Genomic DNA, 25,939 nt, shown 5'->3' with positions numbered 1-25,939 from the left:
CAATTTGTTTCCTCCACTCACATCGGAAAGGTATATTTTCAATTGCTTGAAATTCAAGGTTAAAAAGGGACTTTAAATTCATTTTCTCTAAATTCATTTTCTCTATATAAAAATAAAAACCACTTTGTAATTAATCAATACTAGCCTCTCTGCACGCGCTTCCGCGCTTGCGAGAGGTTTTTTTAAAAAAATAAGTAAATTTATTTTAGAATTAAAAAAGATAATGGGTAGTTGTGTTCCATAAAAATAGGATACATTATCTGCTTTTTCTTTTTTTTTAATTTTTTTAAATATGAAAAAGTGTGAATTTACCATATTATCCTCATTTAATTAATAATTTGAATTCTAAATGTTTGCATTAACCAAGGGCATTTTCTGGTATTTTGAATGTTTCACCATTCTTTGCCTTTTGCTTTATATATATAGATGTAATATTACAATTAAAATTTGGCCAAAATATACAATTTTCCAAATACTTCCAAAATACTTATAAGGAACAGTTCCTAAAAAGAAGAGAAATCCTTATATATATAAGGACATGAAGACAAAAAGCGCCTCCAAATAAGAACAAGCCGATCCAGTTATTATAACCATGTTATTCTCCGATAGTGACATTGACCATGGGTGCATTTTTTTGTTAAAATGATTGGTCTCTAATGGAGTTTTTTAATTCATTTTTGTGCACTTGACATAAGAAGAAGAATTGCAAGGAAAAATATTATAATTTTTTTTTTAATTTTTAAAAGGAAGTAACAAAAGATGGACAGTCTGCCCAATAGTGACATCCATGGATGTTATGTTTAAAGTGGACCGGCATATCAATTTGTTTCCTCTGCTCACATCGGAAAGAGATATTTTTAATTGCTTGAAATTCAAGGTTAGAAGAGGACTTTAAATTCATTTTCTCTAAATTTAACAATAATTAAAATAAAATAAAAAAAGACCACTTTGTAATTAATCAGTATTAATATTACAATTAAAATTTGGCTAAAACATACAATTTCCCAAATGCTTCCAAAATACTTATAAGGAACAGTCCTTAAAAAGAAGATATAGTTAAGATATAGTTTAATTGGTTGAGCTCTTCCATCTCCGCTTATGTGGATAGAAACCCTAAATCCAATCACCCAATGAATATTTAATATGAGTACCATCTCCCACAATCCATCGAATCTTCTTTAAAAGAATTTCTCATACACTTAAAATACCTTAACCCACCAATTATCTTTTTGAGTTAAAATTTTCAACCTAACTTATCTAAAACAGCTTTATTAAAATGTTCCATATCCCAAAAATCCCAAACCACCAAACGTTTTACCTGTAATCAAGCTATAAGGGGATGATTTACATAATCCCCAAAAGAATTTACGTGCCACAATATCGATTTCTTTACTTGCTTTGGTGCCAAGTTGTTGTTACACAAGTTTATCTCTTCACTTGTCATGTATTCTCTTCCCTCCTTGGTGTCTGTCTACCGCTTGATACCCTGAGAATCTCACAAATCATATATCATTAATATATATATATATATGTTCCTTTATACCATATTAACACCAAACATATGGATTTGCCTTACAAACTCGTAATAGGAAGAGAGAAATGGACAATAATCTCCATCTCTCTCTCTCTCTCTCTCTCTCTCTCTCTCTCTCTCTCTCTCTCTCTCTCTCTCTCTCTCTCTCGAATCTGTCAATATTCAGTCTCTAACTCAGATCTTGAGAACTACCTTATATTCAGTCTACTGGAACCCTAATCTTCTCAAACCAGTACCTCAGTTAACTTTGGAAACTGGCCTCAATCAATTCTCTCCCACAAATACAATGGTTTTTATTTTTGTCTTCACAAGATTAAAGACATGTATCATATATATATATTCCTTCCAAAATTGTTAGAAGAGAGGACAATCATGTTGATCCAACAGAAAACACACATCACTGTCAACGAATACATGAATGAGAGATAATTTATTATGAACCACAGACAAATTAAATTACATGATGTATATCTAATCTAAGCTTTCTGTATATATATATATATATATATATATATATATATACATCATTTCATTGCCCAAGGTTTAATATTTTTGATACTCCATGTCTTTGCTTTCCTTATCCTCGTTTCCCTTGCATGGCTCTACAAACCCTACGAAAGTTTCATAGATACATTTCTCTCATAACCTTAATTAATTTCCATAGTTTTCTTCTAATTAAGGAAAATATACAAGCATATATGCAGGAATTTCACTCCACTGGAACATCAGTTCTATCTTCTCTAACGTCACTCATATTCTCCTTCAATACTGAAAATCATCATCATCATGCATATTTTCAAGGACATATATATATATACATATATGCGGTTGTGCTGATAGTATTGCTCCTCCCATTATTCACTCTCTTTGTGCATCCATCCAAATTGACCTTTATGGATGGACTGATTTAAAAGAAATGATTTAAATTTCGACAATAAGGCGAAAATAGTTACAAAAAAAAGAAACTACAAAAACACTACACGGAAATTTGCAATGGATTTGAAACAATTACAAACAAAATATTTGAAGTGGATTCAAAATAACTATATGCAATTGATTATTTGAAATTCCTGTGTTTAGAATACATATAAAAAGCACACGAACCATAAAGCTTCACAGTTCTGATTATAAAACAAACAAAAAAAACAAAAAGAAGAAGAAGAAGCCAAAGATCTTCACAACTAGTAAAATCTGGTGCTCATTACAACTCAAACATTTATTTCTTCACTTCTTAATTTCATTTTCTGTGATTCTTTAACAATCTTATTGATTCACTGTTTCCTTTCTTTCATATGCAATTGATATTCATACTCCAAGAAATGAATTGGTGTTGATAACATGTCAGTAAAGTAGGACTACTCTTTATCCAGATCTGTTGTCCTGAAATTATTTCAAGCACGCGATCATAGATAGAAGGCTTAGGAAACTTAAAGGGTTCCTGCTGCTACAAAATTAGCTCATGCAATAATGAACTAGATGATCAAAATTATGGCCACATGACCATATATTTGGGGAACTTTGGAACAGCTAGCTATAAGATATATAATTGTCTAAAATTTGACCAACCTCTGCATATATCTATAGCAGATCTCCAGATTAGGCTACAAAAATCTTTGTGCATCTACTGTGCATATCCATACTAATCTGAGAGGGAGATAAGAGAGTTTGTTACCTTAAAAGCCCCGAAAATGTTATGAGTAGGTAGTCCTCTTTTATGTGCATTCTTCGGTTAATAATTCAAAAGGTTCTGGACAATCAAATCCCTTTTGGATCTAACAGAAATTGGCAATATATCATAAAGAATTAAAGCATACACGCGCGCGAATACACACGCACATATATATAGTCATAATCTAATCATATATATGTAATCAGGACAAAGTGGATTTGTATGTTGAATATTGAACCAAGATGGCATTCACCTGCATTGGCACCTGCACCTCTTGCTGGTTCCTTCTCTTCCTTTCTACCTTCCATACATAAGTTTCCATTTTCTTAATTCTCTTTCCTTTTTTCTTGCCTTAGCCATGCTTTGAAGCTTTGAAGCAATTCGAAGCTTTGAAGCTCTGGTGTTTAAAGTTTTGAGGAGATGAAGGAAGAAACAAGTGCAGGTGCAAATGCAGATAAAAGCAACATATTGGCATCTTTGCTAGTTCTGCTCCCATTCTCAAAGTTTCAAAGGCTGCAGTTTATTTTCTCTCTTGGTATGATAAAACTGCCCCAAGTGCTAGGAGGATTTATAAGCAGATATTGGTTGATATTTCTGGAGAGAGAATGTGCGCGTGCGTCCGAATTTTATTTATTTATCAAATCTGATTAATTATTAAAGCAGAAATCGACACATCGGATTACTTTTCTTCAATTCACCTGGTGATAATTGATAAAATAAAAGGATTGCATTATTCTGACTTGATACATCACTAGTATGTGTTTTTCTTTTAATACAAACGATAGCTTAAATTATAAAAAGAGAAGAGTTTCTCATGCACACTATCAAGATACTATAAAAGATTAATTCGACTCGATTAGACCCTAGTGGCTTCTTACATGGATTTGAAGTGTTAGCGTACACACATTTTCTCTAGATAAAATGACGTGCTATGTTATAAAATTATAGATCTGTACACACGTTAATAAAAATCTGTGTGAATTGATGGTTGAAATTGACTTGCAAAACATATCAAGGTGTCCTGAGAAAGAATATACCCGTATATAGCAAAAAATGCGTAGTTTGTATTGTTGTAAATGAAACATGTGCCTACCACATGGACCTCATAAAATAGAAAGTTCTTTTTATTTTTTTCAATTTTCTAATAGAGTAAATTACTTAAATGGTTTTCAAATTTATACATGATTTACATTTTGGTCCTTCAACTAAATTATTCTTTCAAATGGTTCATCAACTCTATATTATTCGCTCCAGTGGTCCTACCGTCTAACTTTCCGTTAGATTTAACCTTATTTTAGAGTAAATAATGACCAATTTACCCTCATATTTAATAGAAATATTGACATAATATAACGGTAGGACCAATGGAGCGAATAATATAGAGTTGATAGACCATTTGAACGAATAATTTAATTGAAAGACCAAAATGTAAATGAGTATAAGTTTGAGGACCATTTGAATAATTTACCCTTTTCTAATAACACAAAAAAAAGAACGTATTGAAATTGAAGTACTGAAATTCGTAACTACGCGGTTGAAAGATATCTCAAATTCCAACATACTAATGTGTGAAAATAGTACAAAAGCATCGAGGGATGGTGATAGATAAGAACATAAAGGCAACCATTTTTATGTGGTATGATGAACGGATAAGGATTTGACGAGCTCCATTATTATGGTATCATCCAAAAAACAGAGAGAGACATGTAACAGTATCCTCCTATTATTACTATATCTGCCTTAGTACTAAATGGCGCCAATTAGTCAGGGCCACGTGATGCAAAGCCCCTAAGCACGTGGGATTTGATGTCTCAAGTAATCAGAGGCTGCCACGTGTCGTACTGTACTGGAAAAACCCCTGGACATGAACAGATGGACTGGATAGTCGCGTGGGCTCTTCCTCTTTTTGCCTGGGCAAGGAGGTGGGGATGCGGGCAGGTTCTATGTTGGATTTAAAGACGAGGAGAGGATGCTTTCTTTTATTTATCACGGGGTGGACTAAAAGAAGCTTTTGCTGCCTGGCAGGCCATGCTATGTGGACCCAAACTCACTTCCTCGTGGTTTTTGCAATCACAGAGAGAGAGAGAGACAGAGACACAGAGAGAGAGAGAGAGAGAGAGAGAGAATCTGTTGAGCTGCTTGAGCATCATCATCGTAGACTTCTTCGGACCACAACGCCCCACACACTGATCTCTTCTACCTCATCAAATGAAATGACGATACAATTCGAATTTGGGCTTGTGCAGTAAACTATAACAAATGTAAGATTGGGCTTGCATTTATGGGCTTGAGTCTAACCTTACTCGTTTAGTTTTATTTCTATTTTCGCCGTGTGACATTTATACATGTAATAAAATACATCAAAAGTTTAATAATTCAACCCCACTATCGCTTAATTAAAAAACTTTAATAATTTTTTATTATATTAATTTTAATTAATTTAATTGGTCAAACTCGAAGAAAGAGTACACCTAATTGTAATTCTCAAATTCGAGTGGGACTAGTAGTTAATCTGTTAAAGGATACAAAATCTATAATTTTTTTATTATAAAAGGCATTTTATTTGCCTTTTTTTTTTATTTTACATAAAATAAAGTGTTGGATATCATAGCATTTCCTACAAATAGCTTTTATTGTAATGGAAGACAATCAATTAGTTACAAAACAAATTGTTTAATTATTCTGAATAACCAAATTACAATTACAATAAATAGTTTTTATGGGTCAAGTTATGCGCTTTATGATTCATACCAAACACTGTTTTTGGTGTAATTGTTTATTCTCGCTCTATAGATATAAAAGATATAAATAAATTATTGTAATACGTAATAATTAGAATGCAAATTTTATTTAAGTTTTATTTTATATATCTTTTATTTTTTTTATTAACTGACCCATTTCAACATAAAACAAATAAGAACCGATGAATCAGAAACAATTAATTAAGACAAATATATATATTTATAGAATATAAATATCAATATTCATGGATTATACCTTTCATTCCACTTCCAGTTCTAATGTTAACTGGAGCAGGACTTTTACTTTTTCCAACGACAACAAAAAAATCTTCGCCGTATGTGGGGTTTTCCGAGTGTTTTATTATTAAGTATAGTTATGATTTTCCCAAATAAACATGATTCGACTAACTTGAGTAGGAATGGCATAAATCCTCATCAGGTCCTCGGCCCTAATTAGGGTTGATTTCGGGCCAAAATAGGGATCAGATACGGGGATCCTCGAAGCATAAAAATCCCCGTTGGGTATGAGTAGGGGTAGGGATGGTATTGACATTCCCGTTAATACTTCATTCTAGGTAAATAAAGAAGACTGGCATTTTGGTTCATACATCTTCCGTGAATGTATCTTGGAATCAATATTGTAAGTTTTTGTGAAATTAGTTTAAATAGATCTTAACTATTTCTTGTCCTCCAAAGTCCTAACCATGTTCTTCAACTTCTAATTTAACCACCCAAAAAGTTGTCTTGATCACCGACAATAAATGTCATGAGATTCATAACTATATTTATGTGCAATAGATCATATGATGATGTGATTAGATCTAATTTGCAGTTTGTTCTATACATGCTGATTATCAGTTCTTATCTCATTAGCATATTATGGACATAGGTTTGCACCCTCATCTAGAAGTGTAAGTAAGCTTCATGGATGATTGTCTCGGAAACATAAAGATGATTTTAAAAATAAGGGATTTGGGCCAGGATGGGGGATACCTCGACTGGTACAGGGATGGGAATTCCCCAAAATCACTTAAACGAGGTAGGGGCAAGGGGACTGGACCGGCAGTGGTGGAACTAGGAATTTTTCAACGGGTGGGTTTTTTAGCTTAAAATCTAATAATTTTTATTTAATTATGGTTTGTACAATTTTTCTATAAATAGAAAGTATACATTAAATCATATAGCCAGTGGGGGTTGGGGATATGAAGCAGGGACGGTGATGGTATTGCCACACCCGGCCCATTACCATCCCTAAGCTTGAGCTCAATTGGAACGAATTTAATTCTAACTCTGGATAAAATTAGACTTCAAATTAGGGTTTGGCAACCCAACCAGACCATATCAATTGGTTGGCACCGGCCATCAAATTGACATCGATTGTGTGCCCTTTCAGAAGTACAACATTTAGAAATCAGCTCGATTTTGTTGATTTCATAAAGAAACCGCAACGAATTAGGGGGGAAACGAAAAAGGTGTAAGAGATAAAGGAGAAAGAGTGAGAGTGAGAGAGAAGACATGACTAGTGGGTGGGACAGTGACAGAGAATAATAGGTACATTGTTTATGTAGGTATAGTAAAATGATAGCAACTTCTAAAATAATAAACACCACCACTCTTAGATTAGTGTGGACTCCACCACTTCTAAAATAATATTCAGAAAAATAGACGTCATTAGGGTTTTAGATTTCAAAGAAAAAGCTAGCCCACCCCGACATACATTAAAAGTGGATGTTGGCATTCGAACCATGTAAAAATTATACAAATCCATTTTTCAAGAAAGCAGCTTCTTAAAACTTTAAAAGCATTCACAATCATACTCTCTATTTTTTAGTTAAATTTTAGCTAAAAACTTATAAAAATTATATTAAGAGCTCTCTATAAAATTTAAACTTCAATCATGCTCTCTAATTTAGAGAGTCATAAATGCTATAACTCTTTTTTGATTGATCCATCTCTTTTAAAAAATCGTTAGTATTAAATAAATGTTTGAAATACTCATTAAATAAAGCAGCATTAAACTATAGGAAACCACTAAGAGGGGTGTATCCAATTCATACTTATAAAGACTTTTTTTAAGTGAGTGACTTTCATAGAGATGACAAATTCTTAAATACTTTCATAGAGTTGATAAAAGTCACTAGTAAATTGACAAGACTTTTGCTCTTAACAATTAGCCTTAAAAGTATGGAAAAGTTATTCATTTAATAAGCTTTTTAAAAGTCATTAACTTTTTGGATACTACCAAATTTTTAAATACTTTTTAAAAATCATAACTGAATACCACCAAACTTTTAAATACTTTTTAAAAGTTACAATTGAATACCACTAGACTTTTATATACTCTTTAAAAGTCTAAATTGAATACCTCCAAACATTTAAACTTTATAAAAATCATTAAAAGTTTGAATTGAATACACCCTCCTAAAAGTCCTTTTTCTCTCCTCAAATTTAGGAGCTCCTAGAGGTCTTCTTATTTTAGGAGGTAAATAGGGAGCATGGTTAGAGTTATATTTTTACAATTCCTCCTTAAAATTTGTCTAAAGAGGTGATTTAGGGAGCTCATTATGAATACTCTAACAACACTCATAATTACCAAAATTTGCCATTAGAGCATTAGTCCACTTCATTCCAACTGTTCCTAATGAGAAAGAAGAAAAAAAAACACCCACCCCAACTTTATAAAGGTATCAAACCGGCCGAATCGGCCGGTTTAGATTCAGCTCATTAACAAAAGGGCTGGGTCGATCTCGTTCATTTATGAGGATTATTAAATCTGGCATCAGCCCGCCACCCTAACATATAAGACAACACGCACATTACATTACAGGTACTTCATTAAAATAAACACCGACTCTATCAGAAAAATAAGAAAACAAAGACCCTGTATGTCCTATCAAAAAATATACAAAGACCCTGTATGACATGACAGCATTTAAATTGAAAATGGGGATTAATCTTGAATACAATCCTTAAATACCCGCAATATATCTCTCCTCATTTTCCACTCATCTCCCATTTTCAACAACTCAACTACAAGAAAAAGAACCAAATCAACCAAAACGCACAGCACAATGGCCTGGGTACGGAGTCAACCCATCCATCTCTCTCTGTGTACATTTGTGCAAGTGCCTAATGGCTTTTATGTTTTAATGCAGATTTGGAACAAAGTTGCTGGGGATGAGAAGAAAGAGGTGCACCGCCATATCGTTGTCTCTGCTGCCCAGACTGAAAAAATTAAGCAAGATTTTGGAGGTTCTTTATTCTCTCATAAACATTAAGCAATATCTTCATTTGTATCTGTCTCTACAAAAACATTAGATCACGTCAAGGTGAGCTCCACTAATGCGATTCCTTATATGAAGGCGTTGAAAACAGTGGCACCTTGTCAAAGTGCCCATGGGTCAACCGCATGAAGAAGTTGATGCCCATAAAACAGCCTGAAAAAGAGGCAGGGGTCAATGGTAACAACAACAACAACAGCATGGCAAATCAGATTCAGATGAAAGCTAGTAATGTGGTGCAAAATGTTCGACAAAGATTCTTTCCTCTAAAACCTTGGCATGATTTCAACAGGGGTCTCCTGAAAGCTCACCCACAACGTAAATAAATTTATGATTGTCTTTTTTTATAAATTTAAATTATGTGTCTTCTATTGTATTTTTACGGTTTTATTTTTATTTTTATTTTTACAGAGACATATGATGGGAAAAAAGATGAGCTTCCATGGCACACATTAGATGTTTTGCGGTCGTCACACGAATTTCGCACCAATGCATCATGCTGAAACTGTTTTTGTTGGTGACCGGTCACAAACTGTTTTTCTCTTTTAGTCCATCTAATTTGCTCACATTGTTTACTCTAGTCCATGTACATACAATTATGAAGATTTTGACTTTAATTTAATTCCAACGGAATGGTCACTAATCTGATTAAGTGGGCAGCTATGTTACACAAACACTTCATTAAGTTGAAGTGTTACATGACTCAAACACGCTTTGAACACAATTAAGATACCGATAGAGTTCAATCTATATGGTCAAGAAACGATATGGACTATTTTAAAACTTTTAATTAAAACATAATTATTGAAACTCTTTTGACAACAACTATTACCTTATCATCGGCTCCTCTCCCCCAACTTCCTCCACCTCTTTTCGTCTCTTTTTTTTTTCTTTCTGAGTTTTCATTATATTTGCTTGGAAGTTGGATCTAAAAGAACGTAACCAAAGAATTGGATAATTTCTTCTTCTCTTGTTTGATGATGTCTAGTTCATCTTCTCAACTGGTTTTTTTCATTTAGAATTTTAATTGGGGTTTTCTTAGGAAAAATGAGTAATACTAACTCTAATGAGGGCTTCTCCTCTTTTCATACTCAATCCTATGAGGATTATGCTCCTCTATAGAAGTATGTTACAAAAGTTGAATCAAATAAGAAAGGAGGAAACATTAGCTTCAAGTGTCATTATTATCAATGCAACTTTTAAAGAGTCAAACTCCAGGGTGAGAAGCATCACTTTTTTGAAAATTAAAGGAGGTGGTTAGAGCTTGCAACAAAGTTACACAAAATAATTTCTCGGAAACGCAACGCTTGGTAGATACGTCGAAATTAAGGGTAAAAATGTCCAAGCTAGAACCATTTCTTTGCCTATATGAAATGCGCTGGGGATGGATTTGATAATATGAACATGGAAAATGCAAATGTGCTTTGTAAACTTTTGACTTGATGAACCAAAATTAGAGACCATTGTCAAGAGATGCTTGAAGAAGATTATTGATACGTGATATCAATTTATGTTTTGTTTTGGGTTGTATTAATTATTATGCATTGTCAATGAATCATAATGAACATTATTTCAGCACAAACATGATATAATATGTATAATTTTTTCCTTCTTTTTTTCCTGTTTAGGTGAACAAATTGACACGGATGCGACTAAATTATGTCGACTGTTAAAATTGGCCTTCCTAGAAAATGGTTACAAATTATTTATAACTTCAAAAAAACAAAAAATCATGCACAATGGTTGGAATAAACAATGACTCTTATCAGCAAAGGACCCACTGGTGTAGTGGTTTGGAGCAATTGCTTCCTCAGGTAAGGTCTGTTGTGCAAAAACACTCCAAGACCTTATCGTTAATGGACTATGCGATGACATACACACAAACCTCTTTGAGAATACAACATACGCACACCGAAGAGAGAAAACAAACACACAAGAACATAAAAATTTATAAAGATTCGGCCTCGTGCCTATGTCCTCTCGGTGGTCCACTCGAGAAATTCACTAATATGTAAAAACAACTTTGGTGATTGCACCAATACTTTCCACTCCCTTCCTCCTGGTCTTTGCAATGTGAGAGAGAGAGAGAGAGAGAGAATATATGTTGAGCTGCTTGAGCATCATCAGCCTAGGTGTCTTCGGACCACAAGGCCCCACATACTGATTTCTTCTAGATCATCAAATGAAATGATCATACAATAATTCGAATTTGGGCTTGTGCAATAAACTCTAACGAATGTAAGATTGTGCTTGCATTTATGGGCTTGGGTCTAACCTGACTCGTCCCAAATAAACATGATTCGACTAATTTGAGCTCAATTAGAATGGATTTAATTTGATTTTTTATCACAAAACGTCTTTGACGTTTACGAAATTATCAGATTGCATTTTTAAAGTTTTTTTATATCACTCATGATCTTTAACGTTTACCAAGAATATAATTGTCAAATCAATCCAAAATTATAATTTAACGTTAACGACCATGAGTGATACAAAAAAACTTTAAGGATGCAATCTGATAGTTTCGTAAATGTCAGGGACATTTTGTGATAAAAAACCATTTAATTCTAACCTTGGATAAAATTATTTAGACTTCAAATTAAGGTTGGGCAACCCAACCGGACCATATCAATTGGTCGCACTTCACTTAACCATGAGCTACCTAAACGTACAACAAGATGCTTCTTGTTTCACCGGGGAGGGCAATCCTTGGCACCGACCACCTAATTCACATCGTTGGTTTGCCTTTTCTGATGACTGACATTGAGAAATCAACTCGGTTTCATCGATTTCATAGAGAAACCGCAACGAATCAGAGGAGAGAGAGAGAGACAGAGAGACAGAGAGACAGAGAAATAATAAGCTTTGTTATTGCCCCGGAAACTCACTAACCCCCTCTCTGCCTTTAAATACCACCCACTGGCCTCACCACATTTCCTACTCTCTCCACTCACAATTTACACAAGAACAAACAAAGAAAATCCAAACAAAAAACTCACCAAGGCCGAAGTGAGAGCCAGTTCCTCCACCTCTACTTATCTATCTTTTAGTTTAGCCTTATGCTTCTCTCTATTCTTGCGTTTGCTTAATGGGTTTTGTATGTGGTTTATTGGGTTTTTGTTTGCTTTTGGGTTTAGTGACCAATGCTAAATCTTTCCCCAAGCCCATAACTAATCTTTTAGCAAACCAAACTCCAAATCACCTCTTTTTTCTAGGCCCAACTACATTTCATTCGTAGAATTGAGCCATTTGTGAACTTAAAGCCCAAAATTTTGAAATTTTAATTGGGTTTTGTAATTAAAAAATTTTCTGTCTAAAATCGAAAAAATTGGAAACCGAACCAATTTATAGGCAAATTGGACCACACTGAACTGGATAATTTTTTTCGTCAAAACTAGATAAAATAAATAGTATCGATTTTGATTTGAGATAAAAACTAGACCGAACCAAACCATACCCATCCCTAGACTTTTGAGTGTGAAAAGAGTGTTTAGTTGAATTGATATGCATCATGAATATTTTAGAAATTTTTGTGGGGAATAAGAGAGTATTATTTTTCTTTGAACTTTTCATGAACTTTTTCCTCCTATGCATATGGGAAGAAAAAACAGCAATAATAAACTCTAAGTCCATGAAATACCACGTCATACACTCATATTAATTATAACAAGTAAACTTATAACACTACCTGCCAATGCCATGCCATGTAACGATAATCTTAAAAATTTCTCATCAAGTTGGTTCAAATGTGGACACATTAAGTTGACCCTTCTGGCAATTTATCATTATTTTCAGAAAACCAAAAGGTACATACGCGCTGTTTAGCATAAACAATGACCCTAATTACATACCTAAAACTCAGTTTCATGACAAAAAATAATAATAATTGGGCTATGATATAAAGTGTGTAATTCAATTACAACCTAATTAGTCAAGACTACTGAATCGGTCTTTGTTTTTCTTTAAATGCCCACCATATCTCTCCTGATCTTGCACCCATCTCTCATTTCGACTCTGTTGTTTACAAGAAAGAACCAAAAAAAAAGCAACCAAAACTACTCAGGATGGCAAACGTTCGTCGGCACTCAGTTTTCTCTTTGTGCATGCATGCGCTTGTGTTGTGTGTGATTAATGGGTTTTCTGCAATTTTTGTGTTAATGCAGAACAAACGCACTGCGGCTGGCGACAGAAACAAACGTATTCAAGTGGAACGGCGCAGGGGCTCGGTGGTGGAGAAAATCGAGGGCACCGCTAGTCAGATTGCCAGATACGATAACCATTCAAATGGTAATAGAGGAGCTCTCAACTGAAGTTTTCTATATATATATACATATATATATATATATGTTCCTTTTCTTTGTCAAATACTCTCACAACAGAAATTACTTAGTTTTTTTCTTTTTTTTCTTTTTTTGGATCTTCTGCAGAATATAAGGCCGCCACAAAAGGCACCACTAGTGGAACAAAAGGCACCAGTGGCAGTCGGGGAACAAGAACGGCTTCGAGTTTCAAAGCAGCTCTGCGAAGTTAGTCAGCTCTTTTCTTCACTTAGTTGACTTTTCTTTTTTGGGTCGAATTCGAATACTTGGCTTTCTTCTGTATGCCTGCGTAGCTTAATTAAAGGTGCACATAAGTGTATGTTTTTGTTGGGAAAGATTATGAAAATCAAAGAGTCAATAAATAAATATGGCATTTTTAGGATCTGATTTTTTCTAGCCTTGTGTAAATAAAATGGGCAAAAATAACACTTTATTTTCTACTAAGAAAAATAATGGGAATACAATAATAATCTCACCAAACACTGGTGGCTAAACTCTCTCTTGGTTTTTCTCTCAAGAGGATTTTCTCTCACACACAAGTGAGGTTTTCTTATCTCTCAAAACTCTCGATGTTTTGGTTTTCTAAAGGATGATTTGAACTGAAGGAAGACAGCTACTTTTATAGCCAACGTTCCTAACAAATTGGTGGCCTTGCATGTGAGAGAGTTTTTCTTATTTTCTCTTCCATTCGTTTTCTTCAAATTTTCCCGTCCTTTATTTTATTTTATTTTAATATTTATTTTCCTTCTTTTTCTCTCCTCCACTAACGAGGGAAACCCATCAATCTCCCCCTCCTGACTTAGGTGGAGGGCTCCAGCAGTCCAGCTGCTCTTTTGCAAAATTCGTACTTGTCCTTAGGTAAGGACTTGGTCATCATATCTGAACTATTGTCATCAGTATGGATTTTCTCAAGCTGTAATTGCTTTGACTCCAACATATCACGTATCCAGTGATATCTCACATCAATGTGCTTCGACCTCGAGTGAAAAACTCGGATTCTTGCCCAAATGGATCGCACTCTGACTATCGCAATGCAAAATGTATTTGTGCTGCTCTTGGCCTAATTCTTGTAGGAATCGCTTCATCCAGAGCATTTCTTTGCATGCTTCAGTAGCTGCAATAAACTCTGCCTCTGTAGTTGATAGAGCAACACATTTCTGTAACTTTGATTGCCATGAAACTGCTCCCCCTGAAAATGTAATCAGGTATCCTGAAGTAGATTTTCTGGAATCAAGATCTCCTATCATGTCTGCATCTGTGTAGCCAATCAATTCAGGTTTTCCACCTCCAAAGCACAAACTCATTTTGGAAGTACCCCTGAGATATCTGAGAATCCACTTCACAGCATTCCAATGCTCTCTGCCTGGTTTAGACACGAATCTGCTTACAACGCCAACTGCGTGCGTTATGTCTGGCCTCGTGCAAATCATTGCATACATCAGACTACCAACAACTGAGGAATATGGCACCATAGCCATGTTTTCTTTTTCTTTCTCACATGTGGGACTCTGCTTTGAACTAAGCTTGAAGTGACTAGGAAATAGAGTAGAAACTGGTTTTGCTTTATCCATGTTAAACCGCTTTAGTACCTTCTCGATATAACTTTCTTGTGATAACCTTAACTTCCGATTTTTTCTATCATGGGATATACTCATACCGAGGATTTGTTTTGCGAGTCCTAAGTCTTTCATAGCAAAAGACTTGCTCAACTCTTTCTTCAGCTTGCTAATATTGTCACTGTTTTGTCTTACGATCAACACGTCATCGACATAGAGAAGAAGTATGATGAATTCACCATCATCAAATATTTTCACAAATACACAATGGTCTGAAGTAGTCCTTCGATATCTGTATTCAATCATGAAGAAATCAAACTTCTTGTACCATTGTCGAGGCGCCTGCTTGAGTCCATATAAGCTCTTCTTCAGCCAACACACCAAATCTTCTTTTCCTTTGACTTTGAATCCTTCTGGCTGCTCCATGTAGATTTCTTCTTGAAGATCTCCGTGAAGAAAAGCTGTCTTCACATCTAGCTGTTCGATCTCGAGATTCAGGCTTGCAGCCAAACCGAGTACAACCCGTATGGATGACATCTTCACTACGGGTGAGAAAATCTCTTCAAAGTCAATTCCTTTCTTCTGACTGAAACCTTTCACAACTAGCCTTGCCTTAAACCTGGGCTTAGAGTTGTTTTCTTCCGTCTTCAGTCAATACACCCATTTGTTCTTGAGTGCTATTCCACATTTTGGTAGGTTCACTAGATCATATGTGTGGTTCTCATGCAGAGATTGCATCTCTTCATGCATGGCTTTCAACCACTCATCTTGTTGATCATGAGTCAATGCTTCTTTATAGCATTCTGGTTCTCCCCCATCTGTTAGGAGAACGTAATCATCTGGAGAATACCTACTCGGAGGTCTCCGTACCCTGGTCGATCTTCTTAGTTGGAATTCGGCCTCTGGCTATTCATCGGCTGGTGCTTCTAGCCCTTCATCCGCTGCATCATCTATTATACCATCAGTTGTATGATCATCACTCATGTCACCATCAACTGGTTCATTTATAATAGGATCACTAGCTAGATTATCAGTATCATTTTATTCATCTCGCTCGTCATTGTGCTCAAATGGGGAAGGAACTGAATCTAAGTTAGTTGGATATTCTCTAGGATTATTAGGTTTATCACATCTTTGAATGTCTTCAATGTTCTGATCTTCAAAGATGACAACATCTCTACTTCTAATAATCTTTCTAGCTACAGGATCCCATAACCTGTAACCGAATTCTTCATTCTCATATCCCATGAAGATACGTTCTTTCGACTTTGCGTCGAGCTTGGATCTCTCGTCTTTAGGAATATGAACAAAAGCTCTACAACCAAAAACTTTTAGATGATTGTAGGAAACGTCTTTTCCCGACCAGAATTTGTTCGGGACATCACCATTCAAAGGTGCTGAAGGAGAAAGGTTGAGTAGATCAACCGCAGTCATCAGAGCTTCACCCCAAAAACTTTTGGGCAGTTTGGCATGAGATAACATTGTTTTTATTCTTTCAACAATTGTTCTGTTCATTCTCTCAGCTATGTCATTATGCTGAGGAGTCTTCGGAACAGATCTTTCATGCCTGATTCCATTACTTCTACAGTAGTTTCTAAATGCCCCCATATATTCTCCTCCATTATCGGTGCGAATACATTTGAAGCTTCTACCAGTCTCTCGTTCAACGCTAGCATGAAACTGCTTGAAAACTTCATACACTTGATCTTTTGTTCTAAGTGCGTAAGCCCATCCCTTCCTAGAATGATCGTCAATGAAGGTAACAAAATATCTTGCACCACCAAGAGTACTAGTGGTCATAGGACCACAAACATCAGAGTACACAACATCCAATACATTGGGTTTTCTTTGTGCATGACCATGTTGAAACGAAGCTCTATACTGCTTTCCAGCCAAGCAATGAGTGCATGATTTTAGAGGCATGCCTTTCTTCATCTCAGTCAATGCCTCTCTTTTGGCTAGAATTTGCAGCCCTTTCTCGCTCATGTGACCGAGCCGTTTATGCCATAGCTCTATTGAGTCTTCTGCGAGAGCATTTACGTACCCATTACTGACTTTTGCATGTGTCATGTATAGGGTGTTCTCCTTCTTCCCTCGTGCTAGGACAAGAGAGTTCTTGCTGAGTTGTCATTTCCCTTCAGCAAAGACATTGGCGTATCTTTCATCGTCAAGCAATCCAGTGGAAATTAGATTGAGACGCAAGTCTGGAACATGTCTCACATCCTTGAGGACCAAGTGACAATTTGTGTTGGTTTCAAGGGAAATATCTCCTCTTCGACAATTTGTCATTTCCCATCCTCACATTACCAAAATCTCCATTGGTGTAAGATGTAAAGAAGTCCATCCGTGAGGTGACATGAAATGATGCACCAGAGTCCACTATCCAGCATGTATCTTGAGAGGACAAATTAACGAAGCCATCACTACATAGAATAATTACCTCATTTCCACCAGAGGTAGTTGCGGTCGTGTGCCTAGCATCACTTTTTTTGTTACCTCTATCTTGCTCTCGTTTAAACAACCTGCACTCTCTTTTCACGTGGCCTATCTCGTCACAATGGTAACATTCTAGGTCCTTTCTTGTCTTGGACCTTCCTCTCGAGCCATCTCTTGACTTGCCCTTTGACTTGTCTCGCCTGTGAAATTTTCTATTGTTAGTTCTTCCACGATACTCTGAGACGAGGGCTTCTGACTCGGTTACTACACCTTGTTTTTTCCTCCTTGCTTCTTCATTGAAACATGCTATCTTTAACTATGTCCAATGTAAGAACGCCTTGAGGAGCTGAATTGCTTAAGGATACTATTAGTGTATCCTAGCTATCAGGCAAAGAGCTGAGTAACATTAGTGCTTATAACTCATCATCAAGCACCATCTTCATATTCATCAATAGGTTGATCAAACCTTGGAAGTCACTTAAGGTTTACCAATCGTCGGATAACTGATGCTTTATTTTGAGCGGTCTTCCGCTCGTACATGGACAACAATTTTGTCCATAATTTGTATGCATCCGTCTCTTGTGCCACATGGTGGAACACACTCTGATCCATCCATTGTCGGATTTGTCTGACAACTTTTCTATTCAGAATGCTCCATGCATCGTTGACTTCTCTGCTGGTTTTTGTCCCAGCAATTGAAGGGGCTCATACGAATCCTTGCAATAAAGGATATCCTCCATTCTTGGCTTCTAAATGAAGTAATTGGATGCAGTCAATTTTAACATTTTTGCTGATGATGATGACGATGACTCCTCCATCTTAAATTACACAAGAATATAATTTTTGAGCCGAAGCTCTAATACCCCTTGTTGGGAAAGATTGTGAAAATCAAAGAGCCAATAAATAAATATAGCACTCCCAGGATCTGACTTCTCCCAGCCTTGTGTAAATAAAATGGGCAAAAATAACACTCTATCTTCCACTAAGAAAAATAATGGGAATACAATAATAATCTCACCAAACACCGGTGGCTAAACTCTCTCTTGGTTTTTCTCTCAAGAGGATTTTCTCTCACACACAAGTGAGGTTTTCTTATCTCTCAAAACTCTCTATGTTTTGGTTTTCTAAAGGATGATTTGAACTGAAGGAAGACAGCTGCTTTTATAGCCAACGTTCCTAACAAATTGGTGGCCTTACATGCAAGAGAGTTTTTCTCATTTTCTCTTCCGTTCGTTTTCTTCAAATTTTCCCGTCCTTTATTTTATTTTATTTTAATATTTATTTTCCTTCTTTTTCTCTCCTCCACTAACGAGGGAAACCCATCAGTTTTTCCCTAAACAATTTTGGAGGCACAGAGATGATTTCATCTCAAAATAATTTCGGGTTTAGTTTTTCTTGTAAACTTAAAAGAAAACATCTGTACGTTCTCAAAAACCTTAATATGCCCTGATTTTGGGATGGGGTAGCCTTCCCTCTCCCTAAATTTTTTGTCATTAAAATTTTTTTTACTACTCTGAATTTCGATGGTTAAGCACCTTTGTTATTTAATTACTGACAAGTGGGCAAACTTTGTTATTTAATTTCGGTGGTTAAGTATCTTTGTTATTTAATTATTGAATTTAGGTGGCGTCCGCAAACTTCTTGCCTCTGGTCTTAATTTGCTGCAGGGTGCTACTATCGTGGCCACAAAAATTGGAGTGGATGCCGCAAACAAAATAGGTAGTTCGTCAAAACTGTTTTGTGATGTCATTAACACCACATTATCGTATCACTAATGAAAATTGCTTTAATTAAAAAAAACAAGTCTATGAGTAAATTGACCGTATTGAAAATAAACAGATATGACGATATGATACACAAACCGTTCAAGAGTCTTATACCCAAACCCGAGCCCGTATCCAATATTAATCACCCTTTGTACACCTTCTCTCAAACCTGTGAAGATCACACTCACACCCAAGGGATATACCCTATCTTAAATTCTCCCTCAACCAACTCCCTTTGTTTTATGACCTAGAAAACCCTTTTAGTTTTGGCTTGAGGATGATATAAATGCACAAGGTTGGTGCCTTTTATAAGCAGCATCACATGCATGTTAACGGCCATGCATTAAGGAGAAAAAAATATGTTCTTTCTTCCATCCATTTTCTCCTTTAAACTCTACCGTACACCATTTTTCTTTTTTCCTTTATTTTATTTTTGTTATTTTTCTATTTCTTACAAACTTCTCTCCTTATTTTTCTCTCATCCACCAAAGGAGAGATACCCATCAATCTCCCATTTTCAACTTAGGTGGAGGACTCTTCTTCTTAACTTTTAATCTCGAAGTTTGTCTCAACCTAAGACAGCATTTGTAAATACCAAAAACGCTTTCATTTAGCCTTTTCCTTGTACCAGCTACACATAACATGAATCAAATTTGTCGTCCAAACTCCCCCTTGATTCGTAACGGCTAATGCTTATGTGTAACTTCACCGAGTCGATAATCACTAGTCGATTCTGAAAATGTTAACTGAGGAGATTGTGAGATCATCTCCACCAATATCCATATAATTTTGTGTTATTGCCCTAATTGAGTTATCCTCGTTACTATTCTTCTTATTCCAAGTTGGACAGTCCCACTTTATGTGGCTCCATTCCTTACACTTGTAGCACTGCTTATCTCTTCTACCATCTCTGGATTTAGACCTATTTGAGCTATTAAATTCCTTGACAGTTTGTCTTCTCTTTTAATTCTGACCTTGAGCAGCGAAGATGGAACTCTGGCAATCGTCAACCTTTTTCCTCTTCTCATGTGACAACAAAGTTGCTTCGACTTCCTCCATTTTCAAAGTATCTTTACCATACAACATTGTAGTAACAATATGCTCATACGAATCAGGAAGTTAGGTAAAAAGTAAGAGAGCCTGATCTTCTGCGGGAGTTTTGCACAAAGTTTCAATGTGGGACTTTGTGCAACCTGCTGTGGAGGTGACACGTGTCCCTGGAAATTAGGTTTGGCAGTCAGGAGCTTCGGCAGATGGCTGCCGCTTCAAAAGAGTATCTTCCTTTGGCATGTTAGAAGACGGTAACGTCACTCACTTTCTAAGGATTTGTCTGTGTGTCCCTTTGGGGTATTCTAGCAGGGGAGAAAGGTGTCTGCCTTGGTGCCAGTTATTTTGATGTTGGATATGCTCGGTTGATTATGGTATAAACAAAGCTCTTGGCTAGATAGAGCTTATATAATTGCTCCCACAACGTTGGTGTGGAATCTTCATTGATAACTTATGATGGGTTTCCCTCGTTAGTGGAGGAGAGAAAAAGAAGGAAAATGAATATTAAAATAAAATAAAAGAAAGGAGGGAAAAATTTGAAGAAAACGAACGGAAGAGAAAATGAGAAAAACTCTGTCGCATGCAAGGCCACAAATTTGTCAGGAACGTTGGCTATAAAAGCAGCTGCCTTCCTTCAGTTTAAATCATCCTTTAGAAAACCAAAACATAGAGACTTTTGAGAGATAAGAAAACCTCACTTGTGCGTGAGAGAAAATCCTCTTAAGAGAAAAACCAAGAGAGAGTTTAGCCACTGGTGTTTGATGAGATTATTTTTGTATTCCCATTATTTTTCTTAGTGAAAGATAGAGTGTTAATTTTGTCTATTTTATTTACACAAGGCTGGGATAAGTCAAATCCTGCGAGTGCCATATTTATTTATTGGCTCTTTGATTTTTCGCAATCTTTCCCAATAACTTATTGATAATAGGCTCAAAAATTATATTCTTGTGTAATTTAAGATGGAGGAGTCATCGTCATCATCATCAGCAACAATGTTAAAATTGACTGCATCCAATTACTCCATTTGGAATCCAAGAATGGAGGACATCCTTTACTGCAAGGATTTGTATGAGCCCCTTTAATTGCTGGGACCATCAAATTGCTCCACCTTAAAGTGTGAGGCAAGGGTCCCCGCCATGATAAAACCGCGATTGTAAAATAATCACCATGATCGACGAACAACCGTTGTCACCAAACCACAGTTTTGATACCACTTGATAGGAATTTAATCCACTTGATCACGGTAATTAATTGATGGAAATAAAAATAAACTGAGATGACAGTATGTAAAAACAAATGAGAACACACATGATATACATAGTTCAGCAATATGCCTACATCCACAGAGTGTTTTCACCTTCAGGGCATGTTTACGTATCAGTAATGGGTATGAGAGGAAAGGGAATGATTTCCATTCCTGACTTCCCCTGCGTTTACTTGCAATCAGGAATGAAAAAATAAGTGGGCCCCACCTCAAAATCCGTAATCACATTCCCTCAAAACTAGGTATCAGATCGACTAGGGGGGACTAGTCGATACGATTCCCATTCCTGCTTTCTCTTATTAACTTCCAAAAATACCCTTACCACTTTACTATAATTCCAAAATAACTCAAACCCTAAAAAAAATAAAAATACACGCCATTAAGTATACATAAGTGATTTTTTGCATAGATAATATATTTAATCGTATTTAATCGTATGAAGATTATGCAAATTATTATTATTTGATTATTTACTAGTTACGTAGGTGAAAGATAAATATTTATTGGAGTTTATTTTGTGAATTTTATTTGCTTATGTTAGTTTTGGATGTGCTCTTTGCAACTGCTTAGCCCTTAGGTGACTTCTTTTGTGAATTTTATCTCACTTGATCAAAGATTTCTTAGCCAGGTTAGCTTGTCTAGCTTTTGGTTCAGAATAAATTGCTGATAATTTTCTTTGATAACGGATTCCCTCTTACTGATTAATTCAAAACCCCTTTTCCTATAGCTTTAGGTTTTGGGTGAATTTTATATATGTGATGTGGTGAAAATGTGTAGGGCATTTTAGTAATCAAATTAATTTGGATTCTGATTTATGAAAATTCGGAAACAATAACAATGGGAATCAACCCCATTCCTTTACTAATTTCGTATGTTTAGTAAACAGCTTAATGGGAATGATTCTTCCCATACCGATTCAGTAGTTCCCCGATTCCTAAATTATCTGATTCCTTACTTTCTCCATTACTGATACGTAAACATGCCCTCAAGGTAATTAATTTAATCCTCTGGATTTAGACATGCTGCTGCTAGTAGATCCCTTTATAGTATGTTTTCCTCTTTGATTCTGACCATGAGCAACAAAGACAGAACTCTTGCAATCTCCAACCTTTTTCCTCTTCTCATGTGACAAGGGAGTTGCCTCGACCTCCTCCATTTTCAGAGTATCTTTACCATATACAACATTGTAGTAAGAATATGCTCATACGAATCGGAAGTGAGGTAAGAAGTAGGAATTTAATCCTCTTGATCATGGTAATTAATTGACGAAAATAAAAATAAACTGAGATTACAATACGTAAAAACAAATGAGAACACACAGGTTAATTATACGCAGTTCAACAATATGCCTACATCCACAGAGTGTTTTCACTTTCACTATAACAAGAGAAAAATAGAAGTACAAAAATAACACCGCTCAAGAGTCCTATAACCCAACCCGAGCCCGTATCCAACATCATACACCCTTTGTACACCCTCTCTCTAACCTGTGAATACCACACTCACACCCACTGGCGTACCTAGAATTTTTTTAACGGAGGTGCAATATTGACTAAGTATGAAAAATAGTTTTTCGGAATAATCATTTTCTCAAGATAATTTTTGGCGGCTTTTATTCCTTACACATCAAATAAGAAAACTTGATTTTATGAGATTTTAGTATGAAGTATATATTGACTTAATGAGCCATCATTTTTAGCCTAAATCGTATTTTGCACTAAAACCGATTTTTCATATTTTGATTTGGTGGGAATTTGATTTTCCAGTAATTTTATTTGAATCCAAATGGGGGGTACTTCCTTATTTACATAGTTAACTTAAGTAAATGGAGTAATATAAAAATAAATGAAAGTAAAAGGACAAAGACATTTACTTAAATGTTGAAAATAGAAATAAGGTAATCTGTACACCAGTTGAGTAAAGGAACAATTTGAAGCACATACAATAATTTTTCCGACGAGGGGAGGTGCTGCACCTCCTTGCGCCTTAATGGATCCGCCACTGCTCACACCCAAGAGATATACCCTCTCTTAAATTCTCCCTCGACCAACTCCCTTTTGTTTTCTGACCTAGAAAACCCTTTTAGTTTTTTCTTGAGGGTGACAGAAACGTACAAGGTTGGTGCCTTTTATAAGCATCATCACATGCCATGCATTAAGGAGAAAAAACTATGCTTTTTCTTTCATCCATTTTCTCTTCTAAACTCTCCCGTATACCATTTTCTTTTTCCTTTATTTTATTTTTATTATTTCTATTTCTTACAAAGTTCTCTCGTTATTTTTCTCCCATCCACCAAAGGAGGGATACCCATCATTTGTTGCTTCTTTAGTTGCAAATTTGAACAGAGAAGGAGAAGGAGAAGGCAAAGATGGACAAAGACTAGGCAAAGAGAAAGTCAAGGGACACGGAAAAGGCATAGGGAATAAAAATGGGATTGATCTTAATAATCATAAGAAAGAGTGGCAGACCAAATGAACATGAGGATGGCAATTCATGCGTTTGAGGAATGAGGCTTCTTTTGTTTATATTTTTACATGCGTTTTGAGTTGCATACGGTTCACAGTCACTACTGCAATTTGGGGATGTTTTACTAATAAGGATATGATAAATGAAGTATTTTTTGTTTTGCGTTTGGTTGCGTTTTATATTTTGTTTTAGAAGAGCTCAATCAAGAGGCCCAAATTCAGTTTGCTCATCTGCTCTGTTATGCATTTCACGCTTTCAGCACTGTTCTTATCTTATCCATTTCTTACGTCGATTTCACACAGCTCACACAAAAATAAAGATTCAATAGCGCCCTTTCCCTTCCTTTCCTTTTGCTTGTTTCTTTTTCTCTCTCAGCTTCCTATGTGAATACTTAACCTCTTTTCAAGTCTCTATCTCAACACTTGTTCTGTGCTCTCTTTTCAATTCCTTTTAGTGGCGATTTCTCTTTTCAATTTTTTGTAAGAGTTGAGGTTCTTTTAGTGTGCCATCGTTTTGTTGAAGGTTTTAGAGTTTCTTGTGGTTTTTGAAGGTGGATTAGAGCTTGCATTGATGTAGAGGTATGTATTTTTATTTTATTTTTTCAGATTTGAGACCTTTTCTGAATTTTTTGTTTTCTGTTTAGTGCCTACTCAGGTTCGTTTTCAGGAGAACTTGAGGTCGAGTTCTTTACCAGTGAAGGGGCTAATGTAGGACAAAATATCAGTAAATCTTACTAAGGAAAATAAAGAAAATAAGTTGGTTTGAAATTGCAGTCAAATATCAATTATGAAGTTGTTTGGCCCTAATAACATATTAAAAGACGGAAGGCGTATCGTTGGGATTTTTGAGTTGTTTGATTAAGTTTGGAGCGTCAATGATGCACAATTTATATTTAATTTATAAGAAGTAGGATATTATTTTCCCGATATGCTTTTAACTAGGATATTTATTATTTTTTTGCTAGTTAAGTTTTAGAAATATTTTGGAACTTAGGGTTTCCTACAGTTTTAGGCTTTCTTGGTTTTCTATTTAAGTCAAAATTGTATTTCAGAGTTTATTCATATTTTCAATAAAATTCATAGATTTTTTTCTATTTTCTGATGGACTTCAGATTACTGGTGGATTCTGACATTGTTACTGTAGGGTGACCTCTTGTGATCCCTTAACCCATGCATCAAGAACTAATCATCCGTACGAGATGCCTAAGAATGAGCAACCTAGCCCGCAGGTTGATGATGAATGCTTTGAAATTTGAAGGATAGAAACTTGTTTTATGATGCATGTTGGGAAGATACAGATTTAATGATGAATGTTATGGTTATGGATTGGAATTGTCTTTCTTTGGGCCCAATAAGGGTTGTTTTAGTAAAAAAGAAAAACACTAGCCCAAATTGAAACAAAACCAAACGAACTCACCAATCTCGATAATCGATGTGGTTGGTTTGAAGGCTTCTTAGCTAACCAATTCAGCTTTCGGTACGACTCAAAATGGAATCAACCCCAACCATGCCCAGCCCTAGTCACCAAAATCGATTCCATTTGGTCACGGGGTTCTCACATTGAGCCCGATGAAATATTTGGGCCAATTAATGTGGGCCTCTACATCTTTCATTCCTCAAATCTAGGCCTACGCACGGATTGATTCGAAATGATAGAGGGCTCTTTCATTAACCAAATCAAAGATTTCGGTAGACTATTTTCTCTTCTGTTAACCAAACCAAAGACTTCAGTAGACCTCGGATTGGTTAACCTAATATTCTATTCAGATTGATTCGGTACGCCGGTAGTACCGTAATAAAAACATACTAATAAAAGTACAATTTATAATACTTTCACATAACATAAGTTTTTGAACAAATA

At 35.6% G+C, this 25,939-nt stretch overlaps 2 protein-coding genes and 1 long non-coding RNA gene across 5 annotated transcripts; 2 read left to right on the top strand and 1 right to left on the bottom strand.

Moving 5' to 3' along the window:
• LOC109949442 lies at positions 934-3,737 on the bottom strand. The gene is made up of 2 exons (XR_002271912.1): positions 3,207-3,737; positions 934-1,486 (listed from the first exon to the last, which is right to left on the bottom strand). It is a non-coding gene; the product is annotated as an uncharacterized LOC109949442 (long non-coding RNA).
• Positions 8,976-9,977, top strand: LOC109949441. Its single transcript, XM_020564975.1, has 4 exons — positions 8,976-9,024; positions 9,100-9,196; positions 9,307-9,543; positions 9,637-9,977. The coding sequence occupies exons 1-4, from the start codon at positions 9,016-9,018 to the stop codon at positions 9,726-9,728; spliced, it is 435 nt and encodes a 144-aa protein (XP_020420564.1). The 5' UTR covers positions 8,976-9,015; the 3' UTR covers positions 9,729-9,977.
• LOC109949440 lies at positions 13,125-24,241 on the top strand. Of its 3 annotated transcripts, none has more exons than XM_020564972.1 (5): positions 13,125-13,298; positions 13,389-13,512; positions 13,653-13,751; positions 19,204-19,255; positions 23,912-24,241. In XM_020564972.1, the coding sequence occupies exons 1-5, from the start codon at positions 13,192-13,194 to the stop codon at positions 24,037-24,039; spliced, it is 510 nt and encodes a 169-aa protein (XP_020420561.1). In that variant the 5' UTR covers positions 13,125-13,191; the 3' UTR covers positions 24,040-24,241. The 3 variants fall into 3 exon arrangements, with proteins under 3 accessions (XP_020420561.1, XP_020420563.1, XP_020420562.1); XM_020564974.1 differs by having other exon boundaries at positions 19,160-19,255; XM_020564973.1 differs by lacking the exon at positions 13,125-13,298 and having other exon boundaries at positions 13,319-13,512; positions 19,160-19,255.

Source organism: Prunus persica, chromosome G6, assembly GCF_000346465.2.
Source record: "Prunus persica cultivar Lovell chromosome G6, Prunus_persica_NCBIv2, whole genome shotgun sequence".
In the NCBI taxonomy this organism is placed as follows: Eukaryota; Viridiplantae; Streptophyta; class Magnoliopsida; order Rosales; family Rosaceae; genus Prunus; species Prunus persica.
Note: the sequence above shows the minus strand (reverse complement) of the source record. Positions and strands in the feature narration are given on the sequence as shown.